Source organism: Abramis brama (assembly GCF_963993115.1).
Source record: "Abramis brama genome assembly, chromosome: 17".
NCBI lineage: Eukaryota > Metazoa > Chordata > Actinopteri > Cypriniformes > Leuciscidae > Abramis > Abramis brama.
Window position 1 is genome coordinate 22,051,679 of NC_139979.1, and position 26,203 is coordinate 22,077,881.

The 26,203-nt window shown below is 37.4% G+C and overlaps 1 protein-coding gene across 2 annotated transcripts in view; it reads right to left on the reverse strand.

Moving 5' to 3' along the window:
* Positions 1 to 5,120: 5,120 nt before the first annotated feature.
* The window catches only part of fhod3b (formin homology 2 domain containing 3b), a 196,649-nt gene continuing 175,566 nt past the window's right edge, over positions 5,121 to 26,203 (reverse strand). For both annotated transcript variants that reach the window (XM_084088335.1, XM_084088336.1), the window contains 9 exons: positions 24,300 to 24,458; positions 22,984 to 23,166; positions 21,331 to 21,450; positions 15,312 to 15,473; positions 13,384 to 13,574; positions 12,894 to 13,086; positions 8,954 to 9,134; positions 8,707 to 8,868; positions 5,121 to 7,224 (listed from right to left, as the gene is read on the reverse strand). In XM_084088335.1, coding sequence (XP_083944461.1) covers positions 7,142 to 7,224; positions 8,707 to 8,868; positions 8,954 to 9,134; positions 12,894 to 13,086; positions 13,384 to 13,574; positions 15,312 to 15,473; positions 21,331 to 21,450; positions 22,984 to 23,166; positions 24,300 to 24,458 — 1,434 coding nt within the window. In that variant the 3' untranslated portion in view covers positions 5,121 to 7,141. The remainder of the gene's footprint in view (positions 7,225 to 8,706; positions 8,869 to 8,953; positions 9,135 to 12,893; positions 13,087 to 13,383; positions 13,575 to 15,311; positions 15,474 to 21,330; positions 21,451 to 22,983; positions 23,167 to 24,299; positions 24,459 to 26,203) is intronic.

The following is a 26,203-nucleotide window of genomic DNA, read 5'->3' on the forward strand; positions in this document are numbered from 1 at the left end:
TATTAAAAAAATACGCAATTTACGTGATATTGTGCAATGTTAAGCCTAAATCCAGAGGTCGACGTGAGGGAAATGCAAGCACTCTTTTTATTATCTCACGCACTCATTTTATTATCACGTCATGAGTGCCTAACAGACATATGCTTGATTTATGTTTTTTATTTAACGTTTGACAGAAGACAGGACAAACAAAAAGATGAATCTCTGTTCACGTCATCAGCAGTGATCGTACGAAGCAGGTCAATTTCTTTGGTTCTCTTTTTGTTTTGCCTGAAGTGTCCTAGGCTGAAATTGTCTTAAACCTGCATTGGTTTTATTAGTTAACTGTCAGTTAATAATACACTCTATTCTCTTATCACATATCAGGTAACTGTATAAGAGTGATAATTCCTTAAGTAAACTGCACTACACAAAAAGAAATGTCATTCCTTTTTTTTTTCTTTTTTTTTTTTCTTTTTTTTTTTTTTACCAATGTCAGATTAAAAAAAAAAAAAAAAAAAAAAAAACTTTGGTGCTTTGGAATCGACATTTTGGTAACACTTTATAATAACTTTCATTAATAAATCGTAAAAAAAAAAATTATATAATGCTTAACAGACAAGTTAATAATATTCATATAGCTAGAAATATGAGATGATGTGCTTGTTTATGTAATGTTATTAAACATTACATAATGGTTAACAGATCATTATTTAATGCAAATTGATATGCTTACAAATGTCATTAAACTTTCAATTCATATGATCATGCACTTTTTTTTAAAAATCTACAAATGATTTTGACAGATGGTTTTCAATGATTAAAAGCTCCATTAGTAAATCATTAACAAACATGATATATATTAACTAATGATCCGTTTAGTATTATTTCAAATAGCTATGAGATAATGTGCCTGCTAATGTTTACTAATGAACTTATTAAACATTACATAATGATTCAAATATTATTTTACGTAAATTAAAAATGCTTACAAATGTCTTGAAACTTTCAATTCATATGATCATGCACTTTTTAAAAATCTAAAAATGATTTAACAGATGTTATACAATTAAAAGCTTATTTTTTAATGTACATTTGAATGCTAGCAAATGTCATTAAACTTCAGTTCATATATTACCTAATGCACTTTTTTACATTTACAAATGTTGTGGAAAAAATAGTTTAGTCTTTTTAATATATATAAGCTTAATATAGCCTATTCCACGTTCAAGCGCACTTATAAAGCTTCCATACGGATTGCATCATCAGAGAGAATGTTGTTTTCAATTTCAATTGTTTTCAATTAGACATTTCAAGCTTTCTATAGATATATTTCTCATGTCTAAAAGGCAAGTAGCCTATACACCAAGTTTCAGTTCATTTTTGAAAGTGCATCCTGTTTTGTTTACTTTATTTTACAAAAGCGAAACATTTTGTTGTTATTGTGAGTGTACACAAATAAAAGTACTTGTTACTTTGAAAATGTTACTTTTATCTGTATGACCAAAAACTATCGAGTATTTGAAGTTATACTTTACCATCCACACTCGGCACAAACACTTGGATATGCACCTAATAATAGCACACATTTATCTGTTAAGGTTAGAGCAAGCAGCCATGTAAAGTTGCTACTACTTACATGTTTTAAATAATAAGCCATATTTGAGGTCAATGAATGAAAAAGCGAACGTTTGGATTTCCTTCCCGACATACTGTAATTACAACAAGGACCCGCCATTAACTATCTGTCCCTCACAGACTGTGTGACTTTGCCACTTCCTGTTGAGTTTTTTGGTCGACTAAGCCTCTTCTCGTCGACTAACGTTTAGTCGACTATTAGGGGGCAGCCCTTAAGGCCGTGTGTCCACCAATGCGTTTTTAGCCAGCTGAAAACACTAGGCGCTCTGCTAAAAACGCCCAGCTGTGGGCGCTTGAGAGCGTTTTGGCAGCGCAGCGTTTTTTCAGTTGAGACGCTTCGTTGCTATGATACAGGGTATCCGTGGCACAGTTTACTTGTAACTGATTTCGCAGATAATTTGTCTAAAAGTAAAAATGTCGACACAATGTAGAGTACTTGCTCTTTACCTGATAGACCCATCGCCAATTAAATGTTCCTCCAAGCACTGTTTTTCAAATTAACGTTGTGGAAATCCGGGGATGTCATCTGGTAAAGACAACTATGTTCGGAGACCAGCAATATTAATTTTTCATCCGTTTTATTTTCCGTTTAGCTCTGCTGGTTGATGTCGTTGTACAATCAGAATGTGACAGTTGGTCGGTGTGGTATTAGTCCCGCCCCTCCTCCACTGTAATTGGTCGGTTGGGTAAAAAGTGACAGTGATGAGCGCGGCGTTTTACCCAAAGTTGAACATTCTTCAACTCTCGGCGACCTGTAAAAAACGGCGAGCGCTCGGCGCTTCAGCGTGAAAAAAACGCTCAGCGTCTCGCTACGCTCATGGTGTTTTAAAATCGCCGCGCTCCCATTGAAAACAATTGAAAAAACATGCCAGCCGCGTGAAAAAACGCTTTGGTGGACACACGGCCTAAATGTTTACTATTAATCATTTAGAACCTTTATGGGCATTGGACTTTTATCTACTGTAACAACGTTTGTGTAAAGGGTGGTTAGTTAAGTTTAGCTAAATGCTTGCCAAAGACACGATAACAGATAATTGTAATTTGTTTGCAAAACATGTTTTCATTACCTCAACAGAAAATATTTAATTGTTCACTTCACTGTTCATTTATCAAAACAATGTAATTCAGACAGTTTCAGTTTGAACAGCGCTCCCTTATAGTAATCAAATTGACCCCTTGACCAACACTTAAACCTACCCATACCACCAACCTTGTCCCTAACCTTACCAGTATCCCACCTCAATAGCAGAAAAAGTGTTTTACAATACACCATGAACATTTCTCCGTCTTTCGGATGAGACGTTAAACCGCGGTCCTGACTCTCTGTGGTCATTAAAAATCCCAGGATGTCCTTTGGAAAAAGATTGGCTTCATCACTCTGTCTCCTCTCCACCAATAAGCTGGTGTGTGTTGGGCATTCTGGCGCAATATGGCTGCTGTCGCATCATCCAGGTGGATGCTGCCCATTGGTGGTGGTTGAGGAGATTCCCCCTTCCATATGTAGAGCGCTTTGAGTACCTAGAAAAGCGCTATATAAATGTAGAAAATGATTACTAATTGTACCTAACAACAACAATTATTATTATTATTATTTTTACCTTAGTACATAGTAAAGACACCTAATATTAAGTGGGACCAGTCATTCTTATATTGTTATCTTTTGTTGAACGTCCGGATCACATCTGTTTTAAAATTATTTTTAATTTACAGTGCATGATCATATAAATCATAATTGTCTGTTAATCATCATGTAATGTTTAATAAGTTAATTAGTAAACATTAACAAGCACATCATCTCATATTTCTAGCTATATTAATATATCCGTTAAGCATTATATAATGTTTGTTAATGATTAATTAATGAAAGTTGTTAAAATGTTACCAACTGCAAAAAGGAAAAAGTACAGCTATCTTCAGCTTTATAGAGAGACTAAATTTGAGCAATATGAAAGTTCATTGGTGTGGACTTGCTGTTTGTATTTGGAAAACCTTCCAACTTGAAATTTATACAATTAATTTCTTTTAGTATTGTGCAGACCCTATTGTTCAGGGACATTGTGTAGCTATTGTGTAGACATAGACAGGCTAGGAATCAATATATAATCTCTTGCTTTTATCACTTTCTTTAGTTTGTAGTTGGCATACAACTTGCAGAAAAGACATAGTTTGCACTGGATTTTACCATGAATCCTAGACTTTGGATTTTGTCTTTTATTTCCTTTCTGTGATCTGATCTGAGCTGATTTGCTTTTCGTTTCCTTTTGACCTACCGTTGAGATTTCTGTTTTCTTTCTTTTTTTGCTTTTCCATGGCATCTTTCTGTCCTTGCTTACAAAGTTATGGGGACAAATGCAAACTCACTTTTGCCATAGATATATCTAACAAACAAACAAACAAACAAACAAACACAAGGTTGTTTTTGTATGGTCTTGTACAACCAACATCTTTACTGCATTAGGCATGTTACATGTCTGTTGTTGCACTAAAATTGTCATACAATTATGATTGTAATGAGATTCCATCAGTTTCGATGTTGTCACAGCTCATTTTAGAGGAGCCCTGTGACACTGCAAGAGAACCATCTGCTGTACATGACCCTAAATAAAGGTGGTGATATGTCTAACAACTGTTCTTGGAGAGTTTGTGTGACTGAATGAGTGAATTGTATGGAAACCCGTTGAACTAATTGCGACTTTATCTCTCACAAAAGCAACTTATTTCTCACAAATGCGACATTCTTGACTGTTTTGCACTACACTGTTTTCAACTAAAAACCTTCACACGGATCTGTTCATTTTAACATAATTGTAATTGCAGCTTTACCTCTGACACGACTTCATCTGATATTATTACATGGCTCTGTGGAATACTTGATTCTGATTGGCCAATCGCACCATCCCTGATAACAACCAGTAAAAACCGGTAAAAACACAGGCACATCCGGGTAACTGAAGTCCCGCTAGGAAAAAAAAATTTGCTTCGAAAAAAAAATTCTTTATGGAAGTTTTGCGTTTGGTTAGCTAATAAAATATTAAAGCAAATCAAGATTTTGATCTTTCTTCGCAGAAGCTTTGCATTAATCTCCATTACTATGGAGATAAACCCCTTCAGGCTGATGCAAGATCGCTTCGCGTCGGGGTCCTGATCACCCTTTCAGGGTTTATTCCGAGATAACAACCGGCTGGATGTACATTATTGAACGTACTTGTAAATGCGACTACCTTGCAAATGTGATTTTGTTTCTGGTAATTGCTACTTTACATCTTGCTGTGAACTTTATACCTCATGACTTTGATATCAAGAAATATCATCTTTCATTGCGACTTTACATACTGCAAATATGACTTTTGTCTCAAAGTACTGTATAGCCAGTGATTTTTCACACAACAAAAATCAGTTGGGAGTCTTTCTCTAAATTTGTTGCTGAGGGGCTTCTGTGGCTTTAGAAATACTACGCTCAAACAAGCACACAGTTACCAAGAAATAAACAGTCCAACTCTGTGTTCTGGATGTTGCTGTAAAAGCTTTTTATTGCAAAGTACAGTAAATGCTTTTTCCTTTAGGAATTTAAAAGTCAAATTTTCACATTCTCGATCTTTTATTCAAAACCAACTTTTTATGGCACTTGTAGCAATGGGTGAAACTCTGAATGCGAGTGCAATAATATCAAAGGCCATTTGAGCAGGGCTGATGGGTGCATGACAATGTTTCAAGTCTGTGCTGCGTAAACACATGAAACAAAAGCTACGTTCACAGGGTATCGAGACGTCACAGGCTCCATCCACTTAACCCCAATATAATGACATTGCCTGCTGACATTTATTGTTTGAACCATGCATGGCTTATTTTCTCTTAAATTAGAATTTTCACAGAATAACACTGCTTTTGACCTATAATACACTATTCTATACAAAATAGAAACAAAACAAACAACAAAAAATAAAAACATTGAAGTGACATTTACACAATTTTACAGCATCTGTCTCACGTTTAGCCTCTACATCACGGTTCTACTTTACATGTATCTAATCTCTTATCCACATAATGCTCAGAGTAAAAATCTGAGGGAAAGGTGAAAAAATCGTCTCTATAGTACTTAATTTTCCAATTCCTTTCGAAATTGCATGCTACACATGATAAGGTGCTAAATGGTACTATTATCATAGACAGTGGACGTGTGTCTGTGGGAAATGTCAAATTACCAAACAAAAAAACAATAAAGCGGCTTTAATCTTGCTAACGTTCTGTACTTTACACTCTCCAAACCCATATGATATTTTTTGTTCTGTAGAAATACTCAAAATGCAGGACTAGGGTGAACTATTCCTTTAAAATGGCTAAAAATCTGAACGTTTCCTCTTTTTTTCCTTTTCCTTAAATGCCAATAATCAAATTCTCATAAAATATATTGCTTCAAGGCACTCATTTGATAAAAATGCCATCGCTACTTTTTTAAACAAATATAGCTAGTCTTTTCATTTAAATTAGACGATTGTCTACTTTTTCATCTTGCGAGTTATGAAATGAACGCATTACCATGGAGATAATATATGAGGAAGGTAAAAGGAGAATGACGGCTTTCTAGTTTGTTCTCATTTGTGAGCAAAGTAATTTGATAATCTTTACCCATGTGAAACTGGTTTTGTCCACACAAAGTTTTAAGTTTTGTTTTCCCCCTAACTCTTGCTCAACTTCAAGCTATCTGAAAGTAACCGTACATGTAACACAATAAGCTCTGCTATTTTAAAGTACACAAACAAACACATTTTAACACAGCAGCAAACCAGAGGAGAATGGTTGCTGATTTACATGAAATATGAAGACTGAAGGTGCGACTGCTGAATTCAATGCCATCTGAGTTCAACCAAACAGCCAGTACCAACAAAAAAAGATAGGAGAGCATCCAGTCATCTTTAAACAGTTTTTTTTGTTTTGTTTTTTTTGGTTCATTCTGAAGGCCACAGCGGTAAGAGACGGACATTTGTCTCTGTACTGGAGAACTGGACAATCAGCGTTCTACAGGCTGTGTGAGTGTGTGTGTGTGTGTGTGTGTGTGTGTGTGTGTGTGTGTGTGTGTGTGTGTGTGAGAGAGAGAGCATCTACAAACGTTGTGCAGCAACTGTGCTTGTTCTCTTTAAAAAAATGCATTAAAACGGATGTTTGGGATATCATGTTAACAGTCCACAAGTACAGAGCAGGAACAGTGGACATGCACCTGAGTGGTTTTCATTATTCTCTTAGACCACCATGGGACAATATGCAAATGTAGGTGAAGCTAGTAAATGGAGTAAGGTCTGATTACACGTCCAAAGTTAAGTATATGGGTTAGTGATTATAATCCCATTCACCTGTGAGAATATGAACTGTCCACAGCAATAACCATCATAAAACACAAACCCAGAAACATGCACCTGCTCCAGATCTAGAATAAAGCAAACTGGAGCTAAAGCGACATGTTCCAGCTCGTGTGTGTGTGTGTGTGTGTGTGTGTGTGTGTGTGCTGAGACCCTGAGCGTATGCTGTCTCACACTTGCATCTCAGAGCTGCCGGCCAATCCCAGCGCCTGTGCCTCCTCTGGCGTAAGACCGTTCTTCAGTGTTCTTCTTACTGTAGAGAAAAAGAGAGGAATGAGTGAGAGAGCCAAGCAATGTGGAGAAAACACATGATGCAAACGTATTACAGAGAGATATACAATTTGATATATAATTTGAACTAATTGTTTTTTATAATTCTAATAAATACTATTCAAACTAACAATAAATATATAATAAGCACATAAATATATGAAAAAATAAACATATTGTGATTATTTGCAAAATAACGAGGGTGTGATTAAATAATAAAACTTTAATCTTCTCAATTAAAACAATTATTTCAATATTTGTACAATTGTTTTAAATTTAATTAAAATTTGTGATTAAAAAATTTAACTGAATAATAAAGCAGTTTAATCTGTTGACGGAATTTTCGTCAGTTGTGAGAAAATGCTTCCCTGCCATTGACGGCTTTCTTTTCAGAAAATTGTTTTGCTTTCTGTGTTTTCACTGTTATACGGTAGGGGGCGCATTGACAAATCTTCTGAAAGAGTGCAGAATCTCCTGATCAAAAAACATGCGAAGAAAATGCAGGAACAAGCGATCTTATGTGTAATCAGATGCATATGTAAAATAACACGATCATCAACATTAAACAGCATATAAATCAAAACTGAATGAAATGTCGACTCAGGACTGTGCAAACATTAGGGGTGTTGATGGACTCGATCTACTCCATCTATGTTTTGATCATCATTCTGAATCTGATCTGGATGTAGTTTTTGTTTTACAAAAGCGTGATTTTCTCAGCTTTTTGCTCAAAATGTTGCTTTTTTATTAAACTTACCCACATTCAAGTGTTGATAAAAAAAAGAATGCATGAAGCTAGAATTAAATGTTTTTTGTTGTTGTTTTTTTGTTTGTTTTTTTAAAGCAGGGGGTCTGTTCTTTCTTTCTGCATGTTCAGATATTCAAACAGCAATATATTTTTGGGGCCATGAAAATTTTGTGAAAATGATCAAAAACACTGGCGGTGGCTGGCAACTTTTTTAAAAAAATCACTGGCGGGAAAAGAGCTAAATTAAAACATTTTAATTTATTATCTACATTTTTGTATGTTTTAAATCCAATTATTGTTTTAAATTGTAATTACTTCCCAAATGATTCATTCCCAGACAGCAACATAGTGTGGAATCCAAGTGTACCAGATCTGGGCCGGATCTGGGCCAACACTATGTTGCTGTCTGGGTTTGTATGTACTATACACTAACATTCGAGGTCAGCTATCTCAAATGAATTCTTTATCAAGTGAATTCTTTATCAAATGAATTCTTTATCATTCTATCTCAAATGAGTTCTTTCAAAAATATTTTTCAACAACACAAGACGCAACTTGTTTTAAAAACTCAGAACAAGTAAGACGGCAAAATTGTTTCCATTCTGGGGCCCAAATATGGAAGTATACTGATAACAAACTCCAAACAAAGCAAGAGAGACAGTTACAAAAAATGTGTGTGTGTGTGTGTGTGTGTGTGTGTGATATTTGCAGACTCACAGGATTTGCGGTTGGCTCTGGAGCGTCTCCTCTCGCGGGGCTGTGCGCGCTGACTGGGGCCCTGAGTTGCTGATTTCACAATCCGTTCCATGATCTCATCTGCTGTATCATTTGTGCAATTAGAAGTGTCTTCATTTGCAGCAGACAAAAGTGCCGTATGGCCTAGAAAAGAGACACAAGGAGGAGAGAGTTTCAACTTTTTAGGACTCCTACAGCTACTGCAAATCAGCATCATCTGTGAACATACCTCGAGTGGCTCGAGTCCGTGTGCGGAGGCCAGGGAGAACAGATGATGGACTGTCTCCGCCCTGCAGGCTGGTGCGCAGTATTGCAGTCATCTGCTCATGTTCAGCTACGTCCTCAGTGTAGCCCAAACCCTGTGGCGGACACTCCTGACCCTCCAGAGGAGCGCCTGCGAACTTCCCACTCTGAGAACAACAAGACGACATTCATTCATTATCAATACATACAAATTAACTCAACCTTATTTTGTTTGGCTGTGCCAAAGATTTGTTTCCCATATATTCGCCATTTAGTTTCAATTCAGACAAATCTGTTTTATATAAACATTCTTCCAATGCATGATTAAAAGTAGTCAAATACATACATCGCACCAAAACATGCCTTTCCATAGTGATTTAGTATATTATTCACACATTAGTAGATTTTAGAGTGCATTAGTGCCCGCCCACTTTTTCCAGAAGTAGTTTACCTATAAGGATTTTTAAAAAAGCCATAAACAAAAGCTACGAGTTGAATCACAACAAACTTTTATTTGAAGAAAAAAATGTCAACGTCTAGTGAGGGAAAGAACTACAGTTCCAGTATGACAATCAAATTAAAAACAATGGTGAAATTAGAGACACGTACAGTCAGTCTGTCTTTAAAGTTATCATTAAAAACAATTTCTCTATGAGGTAAATGAATGCAGTTTTTACTTCCGGGAGCTGATTGTTGCACTCTATTAGTTTCTTCATATTGAAAGCTGCACATATCCAGTGTAACCTCTGTCACAAGTTTGGATTTTTAACGGCAGACTAAAAACAATGCTTGATCCAGGGTTTTTAGTGTGTTTTGAAGCAGCTTCACATCTTTATCAACTTTGTTCAACATCATGTCACATCCAGTTTGTCATGCACATACAAACTCTTCAAATCCACATGGAGAACCATAACAGTTGCCAATGATAAGAGAGACAAATGTTGATTCCTGAATTCCTCAGCCTCTAGTTGTTATGGGGTGCATCACAAACTCGCATATGATCTGGTAACACATGCTGGACATTACAGGTCAGTGAAGTCACAAGAAGAAATCTTAAAACCCATTCATGCTCAACTGAATAAAAGCACAAGGATACACGCATACCTCATCATCCTCTTCCTCATCACTCTACAGAGAAGAAATGAAAGAAGTCACATGGCAGAGAAGACGAGCAGGAAATGTTGGGTTGAAAAAAGTTTTTGGTATTTGGTTTCACAGTTACAAAAGAATCTTGAAGCTTTCATAACACATTACAAAATGTACTATCCTGAGCTTCATTCACTTTAGGCAACTCTAGTATTTAAAAAAAAAAAACTGTTTTTTTAAACCTGTCAAGAATGTGTCATGGTCATAAATTACCCCAAAACTAAAAGAAAGAAATATGAAAATATATTCGAAAGGGAAAAATGCAGAACTATCAAAATTGTTATACACTGTTTTCATGATCACAATCATGAAGCATACAGTTTTATACTAAATACAAAAAAATATATATGACTGAAATGGTAAATTATTCATTAATGCATAAAAATAGCATAAAATTAATATTTACAATTTATGTCACAATATATAACTATAACTATATATATATAGTTGCTTTGGGGATGAAATGTGACCTAGACCAGTATTACTTTAGTTTTTTTTATTGTTTTGAAATAGTTTTTATTTTTATATAAAATTTTAGTTAGTTTTCTAATGTCTATATAGTCTTTATTATTTTTTATTTTTGTTTCAGTTATTGTTACATCAAGTTAAACTAAATGAAAATGAGAAATGTTGCTTTGACAACTAGCTGAAATTATATATATATATTTTTTCTCTTTTTTTTTTTTTTTTCAGTTGTTTTAGTGACCTTGACGTGTTAAAATGAAATTCACCGTAGTACTGCATGTGGTAAAAAAAAATAAAAAAAAAAAATCTTTAGAGTGAGCACCAAGTTACAAAGTGTTTTGAAAATCATCTCTACATAATCCACTTGGGCTTATTATTTTGCAGCAACATATGAAACCAACATGTACTTCTTCCTTTACCTCAGCTTTACCTCTTCAGAGCCAGAGCTTGCATGCACGGCTCCTACAGGGACATCCAAAGGTTTGGATTTTCACACAGAGATTGAATTAGACACCACTCTTAGAATAAGGCAGACCCCCGCCAAGCATAACATGCCATGAAGGGCTATCCTGGCTACGACATCCCCCATAAGAGGCATTAAATTGGCCCCCTGGAGTAAAGTCTACCCAGGGCCAGCCCAGAACTGCAAAACCCATGACAATAGACTGCTTGTTTTATTATTGTAATGCAAGTGGTGAGCGTGTTTTTAGGCTATTCTGACAATCCTAAGGGTGGACTGGAATATAGACGATAAGAGTCAAGCCTCATTGGTCAAGTGGGTATACAGTTTGAAGTGCCAAAGATATAAAAGAATGTTGAATGAGTCACTGGAAAAAATCAGGAAATATAATGACTCCCTCTAGTGGTGCAATGGTGAAGTACAGAATTTAAGCAGCTCGCTCACTCCATTTTGAAAAAAAAGTTTAAGAAATGAGAGGAAAACGAGGAAGAACTGAGGGCAATTTTCTGTACATTAATTACAGGACAAAAATGTTTGGAAAATAGATCAGTTTTCAAATCAGAGATTTGGATATTTGAGTCAAACTTTGAGACCACAAACAAACGACATTAGTTGAAGCAGGAGAATAATTGCATAGTTACTTTTATGTCCTATTTTCTTTTAATTATCAGTTTTCATCATTGTCTTCTGGTTTTTGAATAATCCACTGTGTCATCGCATTCATGATGAGATGTAGTTGAATCAGTCTTGTTAGCATATATATATTTCATCTGGAGAAGATATGATGGAATATGTATACCTAAATAGTTCATGTCTGAAGCACCAGAGTAGATGAAATATGTCCTTAAAAAGTTTTAAAAGGATTGTTCCAGAAATTAACCACTTTTCCAGAGACTATGCAATAAGTTTCAGTTTTTTCAAATTAGATTAGGTAACATAAATTGACAATGAACATTGTTCATTGTTAAAGGTGCAGTAAACAACTTCTGAGAAACACTGTTGATATTTGAAATAGGGCTGAACGATCAGCGATTTGCGATTATTTTATGCGCAGCTTGTCAGTGGAGTGCGGCTGATTGGTAGTAAATACTGCCCCATTTGAACACCAGAGGGCGCTCTCACGCAAACACGATAAATATGCCCTGCCACAGAAGTACAATAATGCGCATCATTCCAGGAAATCCCCATCGCTGTAGCTGAATAAACAGAAGATTGAAACGCTTAAGATAGATTCAGATAGAGCAGCGTTTACAGAGCCGTACATCAATGACAAACTGCGCATAAAAAATAATCGCAGCCTTTGCGATTTTAAAACCGTGATAAGCCATCTCGATTTAAGTGTGATTACATGGAAAGTGCGATTAATCGTTCAGCCCTAATTTGAAATCAGCCCAAAACAAACTTCTCCCTTCATTGCTCCCTTCATGAGTCCAGACAAACCTCCAGACAAACAATCACACTCAAAACTGTCCTGTTACTATAGCTAACATTACAACAATAGAATATCTTGGTTCTGTGAAACATAGCAAAACCAATGATACTCATGCATGGAGCATTAACAACGTAACCTCTTTATCCGTTCCCACTTCGGTCTCTTCAGAAAGCTTTTCTAATATTAAACTGGGTCCTAAAGCTCTTCCAGTAATATTCCCCTGACCTTTTCTCTTTTGTAATGTCTCTCAGCCATCTCTCTTTCTACAGTCTTTCTACAAATGCTCACCCTCTCTCCTCCCCCATCATGAGTGGACACGCCCCCTACTGCTGATTGGCTACAAGTGTTTTGTGGTGCTCGGTCCGATCCACTTTCAACAGCGTTTTTCAGAAATCTATAACCTTGTATAGAAAAGTCTCTCACCTCTGTGATCATTTTGCCCCGGGTCTTGTTCCTCTCGCGGTGATTGGCTCGTTTCTGTTTTTGCTGCAGTACTCGCTCTCTGGTGGTGCGGTACTCGAGTGCAAACTCACTCAGAATCTTACTGAAGCGGTGAACGCTCACCTCTCTTATCGCATACGGTGGATGGCCCAGGAAAAGCAGGAATGAGTGAAACCTGTAGATCAAACACAGGGACGTTCACTTTAAATAACTTTCGAACAATCTCTTCAACACCGCTATGGTTTAGTTCAGACCGGCAGCAAAAAACAATGTTGTTTTTGGAATACGTCTGAACAGCTAAAAACACAAAATCCAATCCATATTTTTGCAAACTAGATCCAAACCACATTCGTAGGTGGTTTGAAAACAGATTTTCTGAAAAAAAATATTTTCAAGGTTTCAAGTATCTTTTTTCATTCTCATAGATTGGGTTTGGATTTGTGTGAACAGCTTTAATGATCATTTAATGCACCTGTTTATGATGCGGCGATGTACAATTTTAAGGATGATAATTCTTTCTGCACAGTCTTTAAGGAAGTCTGACATGCGCTGCTTAAGGGCTGGTTTGATTTCATGTTTGGCGATGACCTTCAGGTGGTCCCAGGATGCTTTGCAGCGGTGCTCCATCTGACATAGGTTTTCCTGCAGCTGGTCGAAGTCCACCTGGAGAAGACAGGACAAACCGCTGATCAAGTAGGGTGTCTCAGGATTGGTCTGTTCACTTCACAAGCAATGCTTTACTTTTAGCAACAACACATGGAATTGTGATGCCTTGATTTCTTTCTTTGCATGTGGCATGTTGCCATTGTTTGTTCATTGGGGTCCAAAAGTCTGAGATGATATTGAAAATCTGGAATATAAAATCTAATTTAAATCTGGAAATAAACAGTGTTTTGAAATATTTAAAACAAAGAAAGGTTATAAAGACAAAATAATAAGAAATATGTACGATTCTGCACTATTTCTTGGTCACTAATCAAATAAGCAAATTTGAAGACTGCTTTATTACAAAAGGTCAGGTGTTCTTGCTTCCAACTTTCTTTAGGACTTTCAATTCAACTTTTCACTCAAACTTTTCACAGTTTCCATAAAATATTAAGCAGCAAAATCTGTTTTCAACATAAGAAGAACTATTATGACTAACTGAGCATCTATCTATAAATTACAGAAACGTCTGTCTGTTTATCTGTGTGTCTGTGTGTCTGTATGTCTGTGTGTGTGTCTGTTATTCACATATCTCTCGAACCGTTAGTCCGATGGACTTCAAACTCGACAGGTGCCTTGCTACGGGCACGAGTAAGTGCAGTGCCAAGTTTGACATTGTTTCGATGAGAAATGCAAAAGATATTGTTAAATATATCGGTAAAAGAAGCACTTAGAAGGTTGTGGTTTAAAAATAAACATTCTGACATTAGAGGGTTGTATCTGTCAAAGAAGCCCCAAGAAGGTTGTGGTTTAAAAATAAACATTCTGACATAAACACTCAGTCAGCTACACTGTTTACTTCTGAATATTATAGTTTGGTTCCAAAACGTGATAAATCCATTTTGATTAATTTGAGTAAAAATGTGTTTTCTTTACCAAGAAAGTGGCAAGATGAAAACCACTATTTTCTGTTTCAAACTTTCACATAGCATCTTTAGGTTATAATAACATAAAAAATTCAAATCCAGATTTTGATTTTCAAAGATTTATTATAAAAACGAATTATTTTTTCCCCAAAAATGCAATAAATTCATGACACTTTTTTTTCAAAATGCAATTGATCCATTGAATCAATATAAAAGTTATTTTTTATCATATTGAAACTGTTGAAATCAGCCATCGCTAAGAAATATCTCCTGAACTTTTTTGACAGCGATCAGCTCACAAAAACTGATTTGCACTGCTCCCTGAATCGACGCGCTTATTCATTTGTGGATGTTAACTGAATCTGTAAGTCAGCTATGCTGTTTACTTCTGAATATTATATTTCATTCTGGTGCGCTTAACGTTATCGCTACTGTGTAAATGCTATTCACCAACTAAACATATCCTATTCAATGTGTTCACATTCTCTTTCACGGCCATCATTTGTAGTTGCCTATTCACAAACTGTTTGCTCAAGCATAGCGTTTTCTCTGAGTTTACTGTGTGCTTTCTACCATGCACAAATAAAAATGTCACTGAACTTTTGCTGTGTAATTGTAACAATGAGCACTCAAACACTCCAAACCAACAATTACTAAAAACACACTCAAAAACTGATTTTGCACAGGCACTTTGCACTAGTCAATAATAATTGATAATAACTGAGCACTACATCAGCATATTAGAATGATTTCTGAAAATATACTAAAATAGAAAACAGTTAAAATGTAATAGTGATAGTCTTGTAAATGGTATGGTGGTTACGCTAACCTTAGCAGAGCGAGTGATGGCTCCTATCTCAGAGTAGAGGTCTGAGCTGTCTGGAAACTTCTCCACGACAATGGAGCAGACGTGATGCAGTAGAGACTGTTTGTGAACGGTGTCCTTCACCTCAGGAACTTTCTCGAGGTAACTCAGCTCAAAGCCTTTAGCCTGAAAACACAAACAAACACACCATGAACATGAAATAATTTCTGTCATGACAACTCTCGGAGAGATTGGCATGTTAATGCCATTGCTGTGAGCATGTAAGACATGCTGTTGCTGCACATGTAACATACATGAAATAAACCCCGTAGCAGATCCATACAGGTGGAGCTGGGGAAGATGGAGGGTTTCCGAAAGCGAGCTGCACACTGCTAACAGCAAACACTACCAGTATTTGAATGCTGATTTCAAGTATCTTTTCATTCTCATAGATTGGATTTGTGTGAACAGCTTTAATTATCATTTAATGCACCTGTTTATGATGCGGCGATGCACAATTTTAAGGATGATAATTCTTTACGCACAGTCTTTAATGAAGTCAGACATGCGCTGCTTAAGGGCTGGTTTGATTTCATGTTTGGCGATGACCTTTAGGTTGTACCAGGATGCTTTGCAGCGGCGCTCCATCTGACATGGGTTTTCCTGCAGCTGGAAAACTGCTCAAAAAGCTCATTGGCCACTGATGCAACAGCAACCAATCAGCTGTGCTATGTAGATAAAAATGTGATCACTACTAAATTGAGTTAAGGACATATCAGCCTGCGCCATCTAGGCTCATTATGAGGCTCATTATGCGGGTCATTGTCTCCTCCGGTGTGAATCACAGCATTATTCATGATCATTCACACCCCCATGCATATTGCCTTTGTAAACAAAAAGTGTCTTACAAAGTTAAAAACAATATATATATATATATACACACTCACCTAAAGGATTATTAGGAACACCTGTTCAATTTCTCATTAATGCAATTATCTAATCAACCAATCCAGAGCATGTGAGTGGAGTGGAGCGGTGAGAAACAACGCTCATCGCTCACGGAACTGTTCACCCCTCCGCTCCCCCCGCTCAAAGCTACATCAGGCCGCTCCGCTCATTATCGCTCAGCGCTCAACGAGGTTTGCTTCACGCTCCACTCAAATCGCCCCCCGCTCGCTCCAAAAAAGGAAAAAAATCTACATCTATATCACTTTTAGCTTAGACCACAGCCTTACCTCCTAAAGAACTAACGAGTAACAACAACATTTTTCAAATAGAAATGTTTTATTTCAAATTACAGGCCTATGTAAGAAGGAATATAGCCTACACAAAAAGTCCTGTAAAATTAAACGAATAAATGGGCCTAATAATATAAATAAAAATTATATAAACAAAAATATGATACATTTTTTAAAAGTAAATTAACTATAAGGCCAGAATTTTGATAAGTGAACTTTTGCGCAACGCGCACGATTAAAATTTAAATTGGCTTCCATACACACAAATAGCTGTAAAATTAAACAAATAAATGGGCCTAATAATATAAATATTATTACGGACGACACAAATTTGGCTAAATAAAACGAACCATTAGGTCTACTCGAATGAAAAAACGAATTTGTTTGAATATTACGCTATATTTAATTTACACTTTGTTACAAGTTACCTTATTCAATTTGCTAACCTTTTGTTTTCTTCCCAGCGTGTTCGCGTAGCTCACATTCATGTTTTCGAGAGATGTGTCTTTTGAGATTCCAAAATAAAACTTTGCTGAATGAAACGATGTCTCCACATTCGTTTTCTTGTACCACATTATCATTGTTAGTTAGTTAGTTATATTAATAGTACACCTGACCTGTATGACTTCTCATTTTCCTTTTTGAAGTAGCCTACTTTTTGAACTCCATTATTGAGCCGAGTTTTGACTGAAAATAGTCTACTGTCGATGACTGTGCAAGACAGATGGATCCTGGTTTAGGTTTGACTGAGCATGCTTCAGACTCGTGGTGTGAGCGGAGCGAAATTGGAGCGAAATTGGAGCGGGAAATAAGGCGACGCTCCGTCCTTTTAAAAATGCCGCTCTGCGCTCTGTCCAAGATCCGTCCGCTCCCGCTCCCCGCTCGCTCCCGCTCCACTCCGCTCACATGCTCTGAACCAATCACATGGCAGTTGCTTCAATGCATTTAGGGGTGTGGTCCTGGTCAAGACAATCTCCTGAACTCCAAACTGAATGTCAGAATGGGAAAGAAAGGTGATTTAAGCAATTTTGAGCGTGGCATGGTTGTTGGTGCCAGACGGGCCGGTCTGAGTATTTCACAATCTGCTCAGTTACTGGGATTTTCACGCACAACCATTTCTAGGGTTTACAAAGAATGGTGTGAAAAGGGAAAAACATCCAGTATGCGGCAGTCCTATGGGCGAAAATGCCTTGAGAATGGGCCGACTGATTCAAGCTGACAGAAGAGCAACTTTGACTGAAATAACCACTCGTTACAACCGAGGTATGCAGCAAAGCATTTGTGAAGCCACAACACGCACAACCTTGAGGCGGATGGGCTACAACAGCAGAAGACCCCACCGGGTACCACTCATCAAATGGCTACAATTTGCACGAGTTCACCAAACTGGACAGTTGAAGACTGGAAAAATGTTGCCTGTTCTGATGAGTCTCGATTTCTGTTGAGACATTCAGATGGTAGAGTCAGAATTTGGCGTAATGTACCATGTACCCATCCTCTGATGGCTACTTCCAACAGGATAATGCACCATGTCACAAAGCTCGAATCATTTCAAATTGGTTTCTTGAACATGACAATGAGTTCACTGTCCTAAAATGGCCCCCACAGTCACCAGATCTCAACCCAATAGAGCATCTTTGGGATGTGGTGGAACGGGAGCTTCGTGCCCTGGATGTGCATCCCACAAATCTCCATCAACTGCAAGATGCTATCCTATCAATATGGGCCAACATTTCTAAAGAATGCTTTCAGCACCTTGTTGAATCAATGCCACGTAGAATTAAGGCAGTTCTGAAGGCGAAAGGGGGTCAAACACAGTATTAGTATGGTGTTCCTAATAATCCTTTAGGTGAGTGTATATATATATATACAGTGAGGAAAATAAGTATTTGAACACCCTGCTATTTTGGAAGTTCTCCCACTTGGAAATCATGGAGGGGTCTGAAATTGTCATCGTAGGTGCATGTCCACTGTGAGAGACATAATCCAAAAAAAAATCCAGAAATCACATGATTTTTTAACTATTTATTTGTATGATACAGCTGCAAATAAGTATTTGAACACCTGTCTATCAGCTAGAATTCTGACCCTCAAAGACCTGTTAGTCTGCCTTTAAAATGTCCACCTCCACTCCATTTATTATCCTAAATTAGATGCACCTGTTTGAGGTCGTTAGCTGCATAAAGACACCTGTCCACCCCATACAATCAGTAAGAATCCAACTACTAACATGGCCAAGACCAAAGAGCTGTCCAAAGACACTAGAGACAAAATTGTACACCTCCACAAGGCTGGAAAGGGCTACGGGGAAATTGCCAAGCAGTTTGGTGAAAAAAGGTCCACTGTTGGAGCAATCATTAGAAAATAGAAGAAGCTAAACATGACTGTCAATCTCCCTCGGACTGGGGCTCCATGCAAGATCTCACCTCGTGGGGTCTCAATGATCCTAAGAAAGGTGAGAAATCAGCCCAGAACTACACGGGAGGAGCTGGTCAATGACCTGAAAAGAGCTGGGACCACCGTTTCCAAGGTTACTGTTGGTAATACACTAAGACGTCATGGTTTGAAATCATGCATGGCACGGAAGGTTCCCCTGCTTAAACCAGCACCTGTCAAGGCCCATCTTAAGTTTGCCAATGACCATTTGGATGATCCAGAGGAGTAATGGGAGAAAATCATGTGGTCAGATGAGACCAAAATAGAACTTTTTGGTCATAATTCCACTAAACGTGTTTGGAGGAAGAAGAATGATGAGTACCATCCCAAGAACACCATCCCTACTGTGAAGCATGGGGGTGGTAGCATCATGCTTTGGGGGTGTTTTTCTGCACATGGGACAGGGCGACTGCACTGTATTAATGAGAGGATGACCGGGGCCATGTATTGCGAGATTTTGGGGAACAACCTCCTTCCCTCAGTTAGAGCATTGAAGATGGGTCGAGGCTGGGTCTTCCAACATGACAATGACCCTAAGCACACAGCCAGGATAACAAAGGAGTGGCTCTATAAGAAGCATATCAAGGTTCTGGCGTGGCCTAGCCAGTCTCCAGACCTAAACCCAATAGAGAATCTTTGGAGGGAGCTCAAACTCCGTGTTTCTCAGCGACAGCCCAGAAACCTGACTGATCTAGAGAAGATCTGTGTGGAGGAGTGGGCCAAAATCCCTCCTGCAGTGTGTGCAAACCTGGTGAAAAACTACAGGAAACGTTTGACCTCTGTAATTGCAAACAAAGGCTACTGTACCAAATATTAACATTGATTTTCTCAGGTGTTCAAATACTTATTTGCAGCTGTATCATACAAATAAATAGTTAAAAAATCATACATTGTGATTTCTGGATTTTTTTTTTTAGATTATGTCTCTCACAGTGGACATGCACCTACGATGACAATTTCAGACCCCTCCATGATTTCTAAGTGGGAGAACTTGCAAAATAGCAGGGTGTTCAAATACTTATTTTCCTCACTGTATATATATACAGTACTGTGCATGTCAGTTATTTATATCTTTTGCTGTAGTGTGTCAGTAGGAAATATAAATTTACATTTCCAATGAAGAAACCTTCCTGCAAAGCTACAGTACTGTGAAAAGTACTGGCACTTGTGTTAAAATGCTGTAAAGTTAGAATGCTTCAATGCAAATTGAATTTATTTATGATTTAACTTCTATTAACTAATTCAAATCAATATATGGTGTAACGACCCTTTGCGTTTAAAACGGCTTTTGTCCAGGTACACTTTGCGCATAGTTTTTCAGGTAGCTTTGCAGGAAGGTTTCTTCAAGCATCTTGGAGACGTTCCCGCAGTTCTTCTGGATTTAGTCTGTCTCAGTTTTTTCTGTTTCTTCATGTAATCACAGACAGACTCGATGATGGTGAGATCAGATCATACCGGCTGTTGTCAGACTCCTTGTGCATACACAAATCTCACTGGATTATTACAATTAATGGCAAAAAGAATGTTTGGAAATGTAAATTGATATTTCCTACTGACACACTACAGCAAAAGATATAAATAACTGACATAAAACCATTTTTTTGGGGGGGGGGGGGGGGGGGGGGATTAACATGCCTAAGACTTTTGCACAGTACTGTATGCATACATGTCATATTTAGTGAAAAATACGTACTACATAATTTTGTTAAACAATGCAGTAATTTTGCTACAGACTGAATATAAAGAAAAGGGGGCAAAACACGAAAAGCGTAATGCACGCTAACAAATCAAAACTCAATAGAGAAGCAGGGAAGTTTCATTTCGGATACATTTCAATGTGTAAATAAGCGAGAATGAAATGATCTCTGATGTGGAAAATCACATGCACCTTGAGAGCATTAGTAACTCTGGATCTGGTCCATCATCAAATCATTTCCTAAAAAAGGGCTATTTTGACATTATTCTGATGCAGTTTAGTTGATTAGCATCAGTTGCATTAAGATAAGAGTGCTTTGAACGTGTGCAGAGTCTATGTGCAGCTCCCAAGATGATTCTGACCAATGCTTCATTAACATATGATTAACAGAATCTCAACCTTGTCTGCAAGTCTGCAAGGCACGACAGAGCTGGGAATGGAGAAATCCCAACGGACGTGACATGACTCTCGCTGGCTTTGTTCTGCTGCCCATGCTCAATGGTTTACGGTAACAAAAGAGATTTCATGCCAAACTCACCACCTTATCAGGTTTATCTCCTTCAGACTTTTTAACATTATTAAGATCTAAGCGAATACGCCAGACAGACAGAAAGAAAGAGAGATGGAGAGATTAGGGCTTGAAAGGAGAGATGTAGACTTTGCTGGCACTCACATTGGTCCCGTTGAGAAAGTTGCCAATAGCTAGCAGAGTTGAAAGGATGTAGCGCAGCGTCTTATTCTTTTCTAATTGGTCCATGCCCTCCTTTAGGTCCTGTAGCGGTTCTGCTACTTCCTAAGAACGAGAAACAGAATGGGTTTGAAATAAATAACCTCTGGGAAAGAATTCTGTAGAGTGGTGGTTTTTCTTCATGATCTAGATTGCTTCATGATCTTCATTTAAAACTCAATTTGCAGTCCCAACACAGTACCAAAATTGTTCATAATACAAAAGAGAAACTCAAAATGTCCTACGATTATTTCTAAAAATCAGAGTAAGTAACCTCTTCATACCCGTTTACATGCAATTTTCAATATTCTGATTATGCTAAGGACAGACATCACTGTTTTCTACAGAGCTGCTGTATAGATAAATTAAATAAATTAATTACTAATGATTTTTACAACGGAAATTAATCAACACTGAACTTACTTAAGCTGGACAATGACACTATTTTGTTCTGGAGCTGCTGTACAGCCGAAACAAACTTTGTTGCATTCTTTTCCTGTTATCACTGTAAAGCTGCTTTGAAACAATCTGAATTGTAAAAATCGCTATATAAATAAAGGTGACTTGACCTGACTTGGTTATTTTTACCTCACAAATAATGAACTCACAAACAGTAGGTGTGTTACTAGCCACTGTTTTAATCTACTTTCATCAAATGCAAAACACATTTCTATGGAAGTACTGGACATTATTCGGCACCATTGACAGAGTTTAGCAATTCGGAGTGGAGGACAAACTTCAGAATAATGTCATGGAGTTCATTCATGAAGTTGTGTAAACAAGGTATACGTGTATAATGTCATGGAGTTCATTCATGAAGTTGTGTAAACAAGGTATACGTGTACGTCCAAGCATATCCACTTTGGTCAGAACAGTAATAATGTGATTAAGGTGTTTACATGCCTGTTTATTGAGATTAAAATCAGTGTGCACCACATAGTTTACTGTAATGATGGTTACTACGATTATGAGCTTAATCGCATTAGTTTGATCAGAGTATTGTGTTTACATGAGGTAAACTTTAATCACTATTGCCAAAATCCCATTATAATCACATAAGGAGTGTGCCTCCATTGACAGTCAACGCAACTACCACTTTGACTCTTTAAAAAGTTCATAAAGACATTGTAAAACTAATCCATATGAATTAAGGGTTTAGTCCAAATTTCCTGAAGAGACACGGTCACTTTATATATGTGAATAAAAGCCTAAATTCAATCTGTTCATCATCTAAAGCGATTGCGTCCCTTCAGAAACATCGGACTAAACTTCGCAGAATTCATATGGATTCGTTTTACAATCTCTTTATGAACGTTTTGAAGCATCAAAGTGGTAGTTTGCATGGACTGTCAATGAAAGGACAGAAATCTCTCAGAATTCATTAAAAAAAATCTTCAATTGTGTTTCGACGATGAGCAAAAGTCTTACAGGTTTGGAACGACATGAGGGTGAGTAATTGAAAACATTTTTTTTTTTTTTTTTTTTTTGGGTGAACTATGCCTTTAAGAACCTCTTAGAGGAGAGGTCAAAAGCAACTGTTCCCAAACCACCATAATGTCATTTCATTTGTATAAAGGGGTAACAAAATATGAGGCTGACCTTTTCTAAAGCATCATAGTCCATCTTGAAGGCCCAAAGTTGCAAGCGGGCGGACAGCTCACTGATGGAGGACAGAATGAGGAGGAACTGCTCTGCACTGCCCAGCGGAGTGTCGGGGTTTGCCAGCTGGGCCTCCTGAATCTTCTGCGTCTCCTCCTCCGTTGGAATCATTGTCAGGATTTTCTATGAAAGAGCACGAGAACCAGTGGGGAGTGTTAGTATCACTGTCAGAAGCCAATGTATATGGGGGCTCACCCCTAGAAAGGCATTCGCTCAATCAATCATCTGAGCGTTGATGAATAACAACACCTGGAAAGACACGGCATTACGTAAAAATTTAGAAAATGATGACTATTTCATTTGCTAGGGGCAGCCTCCTTCTGTTGCATAACTGAATAAAAAAGGTAATTTCTCCTGACCAAAACAAAATTTCTGATAAAATCTTGAGAAACATAAACTGTGGTTGTCAGTGAGAATATAATGCTCTCTGTAGAGACATAAAAAGGGTGGACAGAAAAACTCTAATCCATTTTTCCCATGACGAAAGATAAAAAATTACAGATTTTATGAGAAAATGGGAGCTCCATTATTCACATGTTGATATTGAGACATTTACCTCAGATCTGTATCATGGGTTGTAACAGCCTAAATGAAGCATTTTGCTAACCTTTAATCTTTGAGATGAATTATATGCCCGATGCCAAAAATGCTTCAGTTTTGCAGAAAATCCACATAATATTTCGATTCGCCGGCCAAACCAACTTGCTTAACCGTTTTAAGGGTAAAATCTATTGGTTTTGTGGAAACCCAAAGTAAATGTATATGCTCTCAGGGCAGAGAGGTTGAGTTATTTTGGACACAAGCTTTGACTCCATGCTTTTTGTGTGCCAACTCGGCTACAGTCAGTATGTCTCTGTCTTGTTGAACACAGTTGTAGAGAGCCATGTATTTTGGTAAAAATATGCTTTCATGTAGCAGTCTGGGGATGATCATAAATGCCTGAATGATTGATGTAACGAGAGAGAGAAAGAAAAAGAGAGAGCGAGAGCGAACTGTAGAGGGGTTCAAGGAATATGTGACTCACGTGGACTCAAAACAAGGTTAGTATTAAGTACAGATGTGTTTTCTGCATGGTAACCTGTCTGGCATTCTCAGGATTAAAGTGTAACCATGCATCGTACTAACTTAAACGTATGTATTAAGTTTTATTGTAGCTTTTCTTAATAATTTCATCATGTCGAATTTGCTTTATTACTTGCGGCTGATTTGTCATAATTTGCGAAACGGAATGTAATTTTAAACCAGTGCAGTATTACCTCTATGCCCTCTTTGCTCAAGGCGTACTCGTCGAAGTTGAGGATCGCTGTTTTGATGGTGCGAGGAGGCGGCAGGACCGTCAGGCCAATGTTGATGGCGTTACTTCTCTTGGAATCCAGGACGATGATCTCCTGACGCTTCCCATCTGCTGCCGTTTTCTGAAATCAGATATATAACAAATTAATCATCAAAGCTATTCACAGTGACCATACTGTGATGGGTTAAAGAGTTCAAGGATGGCAGGTTAGCATCAGTAGACAACATATAACTGTATTCTGCCGAAAAGCTATTTTTTAAAGCAACAGAGTGTTTCTATGACTATGCAATTTTTTTTCTGGCTCTGTGGATTTTTAAAACACACATTTTATACTCTGACTCATTCATGCATTACAGGAACATGTTCTGATTCTTTTTTTAACCAACACAAGTCATTTACATCAGATCTATTGTATGCGTTTTTTGAAGGATAACATTTTGTGGTGGAAATGAGAGTAATAGAAACGGCATATAAAAAAAGTCTAGATTTTATGTATAAACACTTAATAAATAATTAAACATAATTTGACAAAATGCTGTTCAATAAAACTATTACATTCGCTTGTAAACAAAATTGTTGGTTGTGCTGCAAACGACACTGTGGAACACATATCGCTAACAATAAATATTTAAATATATGTTTATTAATTTATAGGCTTATTGTATAGGCCTAACTCTAAACAAAAGTTTAGGGACAGTAAGTTTTTTTTTAAAGAATTTAAAACCTTTCTATTCAGCAAGGGTGCATTAAATTCATCAAAAGTGACAACAAAAAAAGTGCCTTTAACATTGTTACAAAAAATCTATTTCAAATATATGGTATTTTATATTCATCAAAGAATCCTGAAAAAAGTATCATGGTTTCCACAAAAATATTAAAAGAAGCAGAAAACTGATGATAAGAAATGTTTCTAGTTCCCACAACTAGGCTGCTTCACCGATTGCATAGCTTACCATACAGATACACATCTATTCCCCACACCAAATACGAAATAAGGCTCCGTCAGCCTGTTCTTACTCTCACGCTGGACACTGAACTCAATAGGAAAGGCATTTCTTTAATGTGGATAATTACCTTAAAAATAGCTTCCTGAGATATGAACACAAAACATGGGATATGTTTAATGTTTACTTGCAGAAAAGGCACGCAAACACCTGAGGGCTATTTTGGGACTTTGATGGAGAATATTTCTGGAGGAGCAGAGCCATGATGGTGCTGGTGTCTGCTGCCAAACGAAAATGAAATGAAAAACAGCTGGAAAAGGTTGCTCAGAGCAGAGAGGAGAGGAAACCCCATGCAGGCCACATTTCTGAAACACCATCTAAGAGCGAACAAGCCAAATAATATGATATATCTTCATCTTAAGAACACCAATTCATCTGTAACACTTAAAACCTGTGATGGTGTTCATTCTATTTAGTCAGGGATTTAACTCTGGACATGAAAAAGAATACAATGAACTCTGTTGTACAACTTGGAATGACGGTGTGGATGTGGTTCATATTTTAGTGAACAGCACACACAAACTCCGAGATCCCCGTAACAGGCTGTATTGATTAGGTTGAGAATGTTTCAGTTATAAGCTCTGACTTGTGACTTGAGTTTGTTCTGAGTGACAGCAGATTTCATGGATCCTAGAAAGCACTTTGATGAAGCTTTTAGGTAATACAGGGAATCAACCAACCTATTAGCATTCTGACCAACATTCTACAGCTCTCTTCTAAACACGTGCGATCATGTTGTAAGAAGAAGTTGTGCAGGCCGCACATGGGCAACTGAAGGTGTCAGAATTCATACCATGTGTTACAGAAGAAAGGGCCAGAAAAGATCAAAGTAACTTCTTAGCAGATATGGCTTGTGTTCATG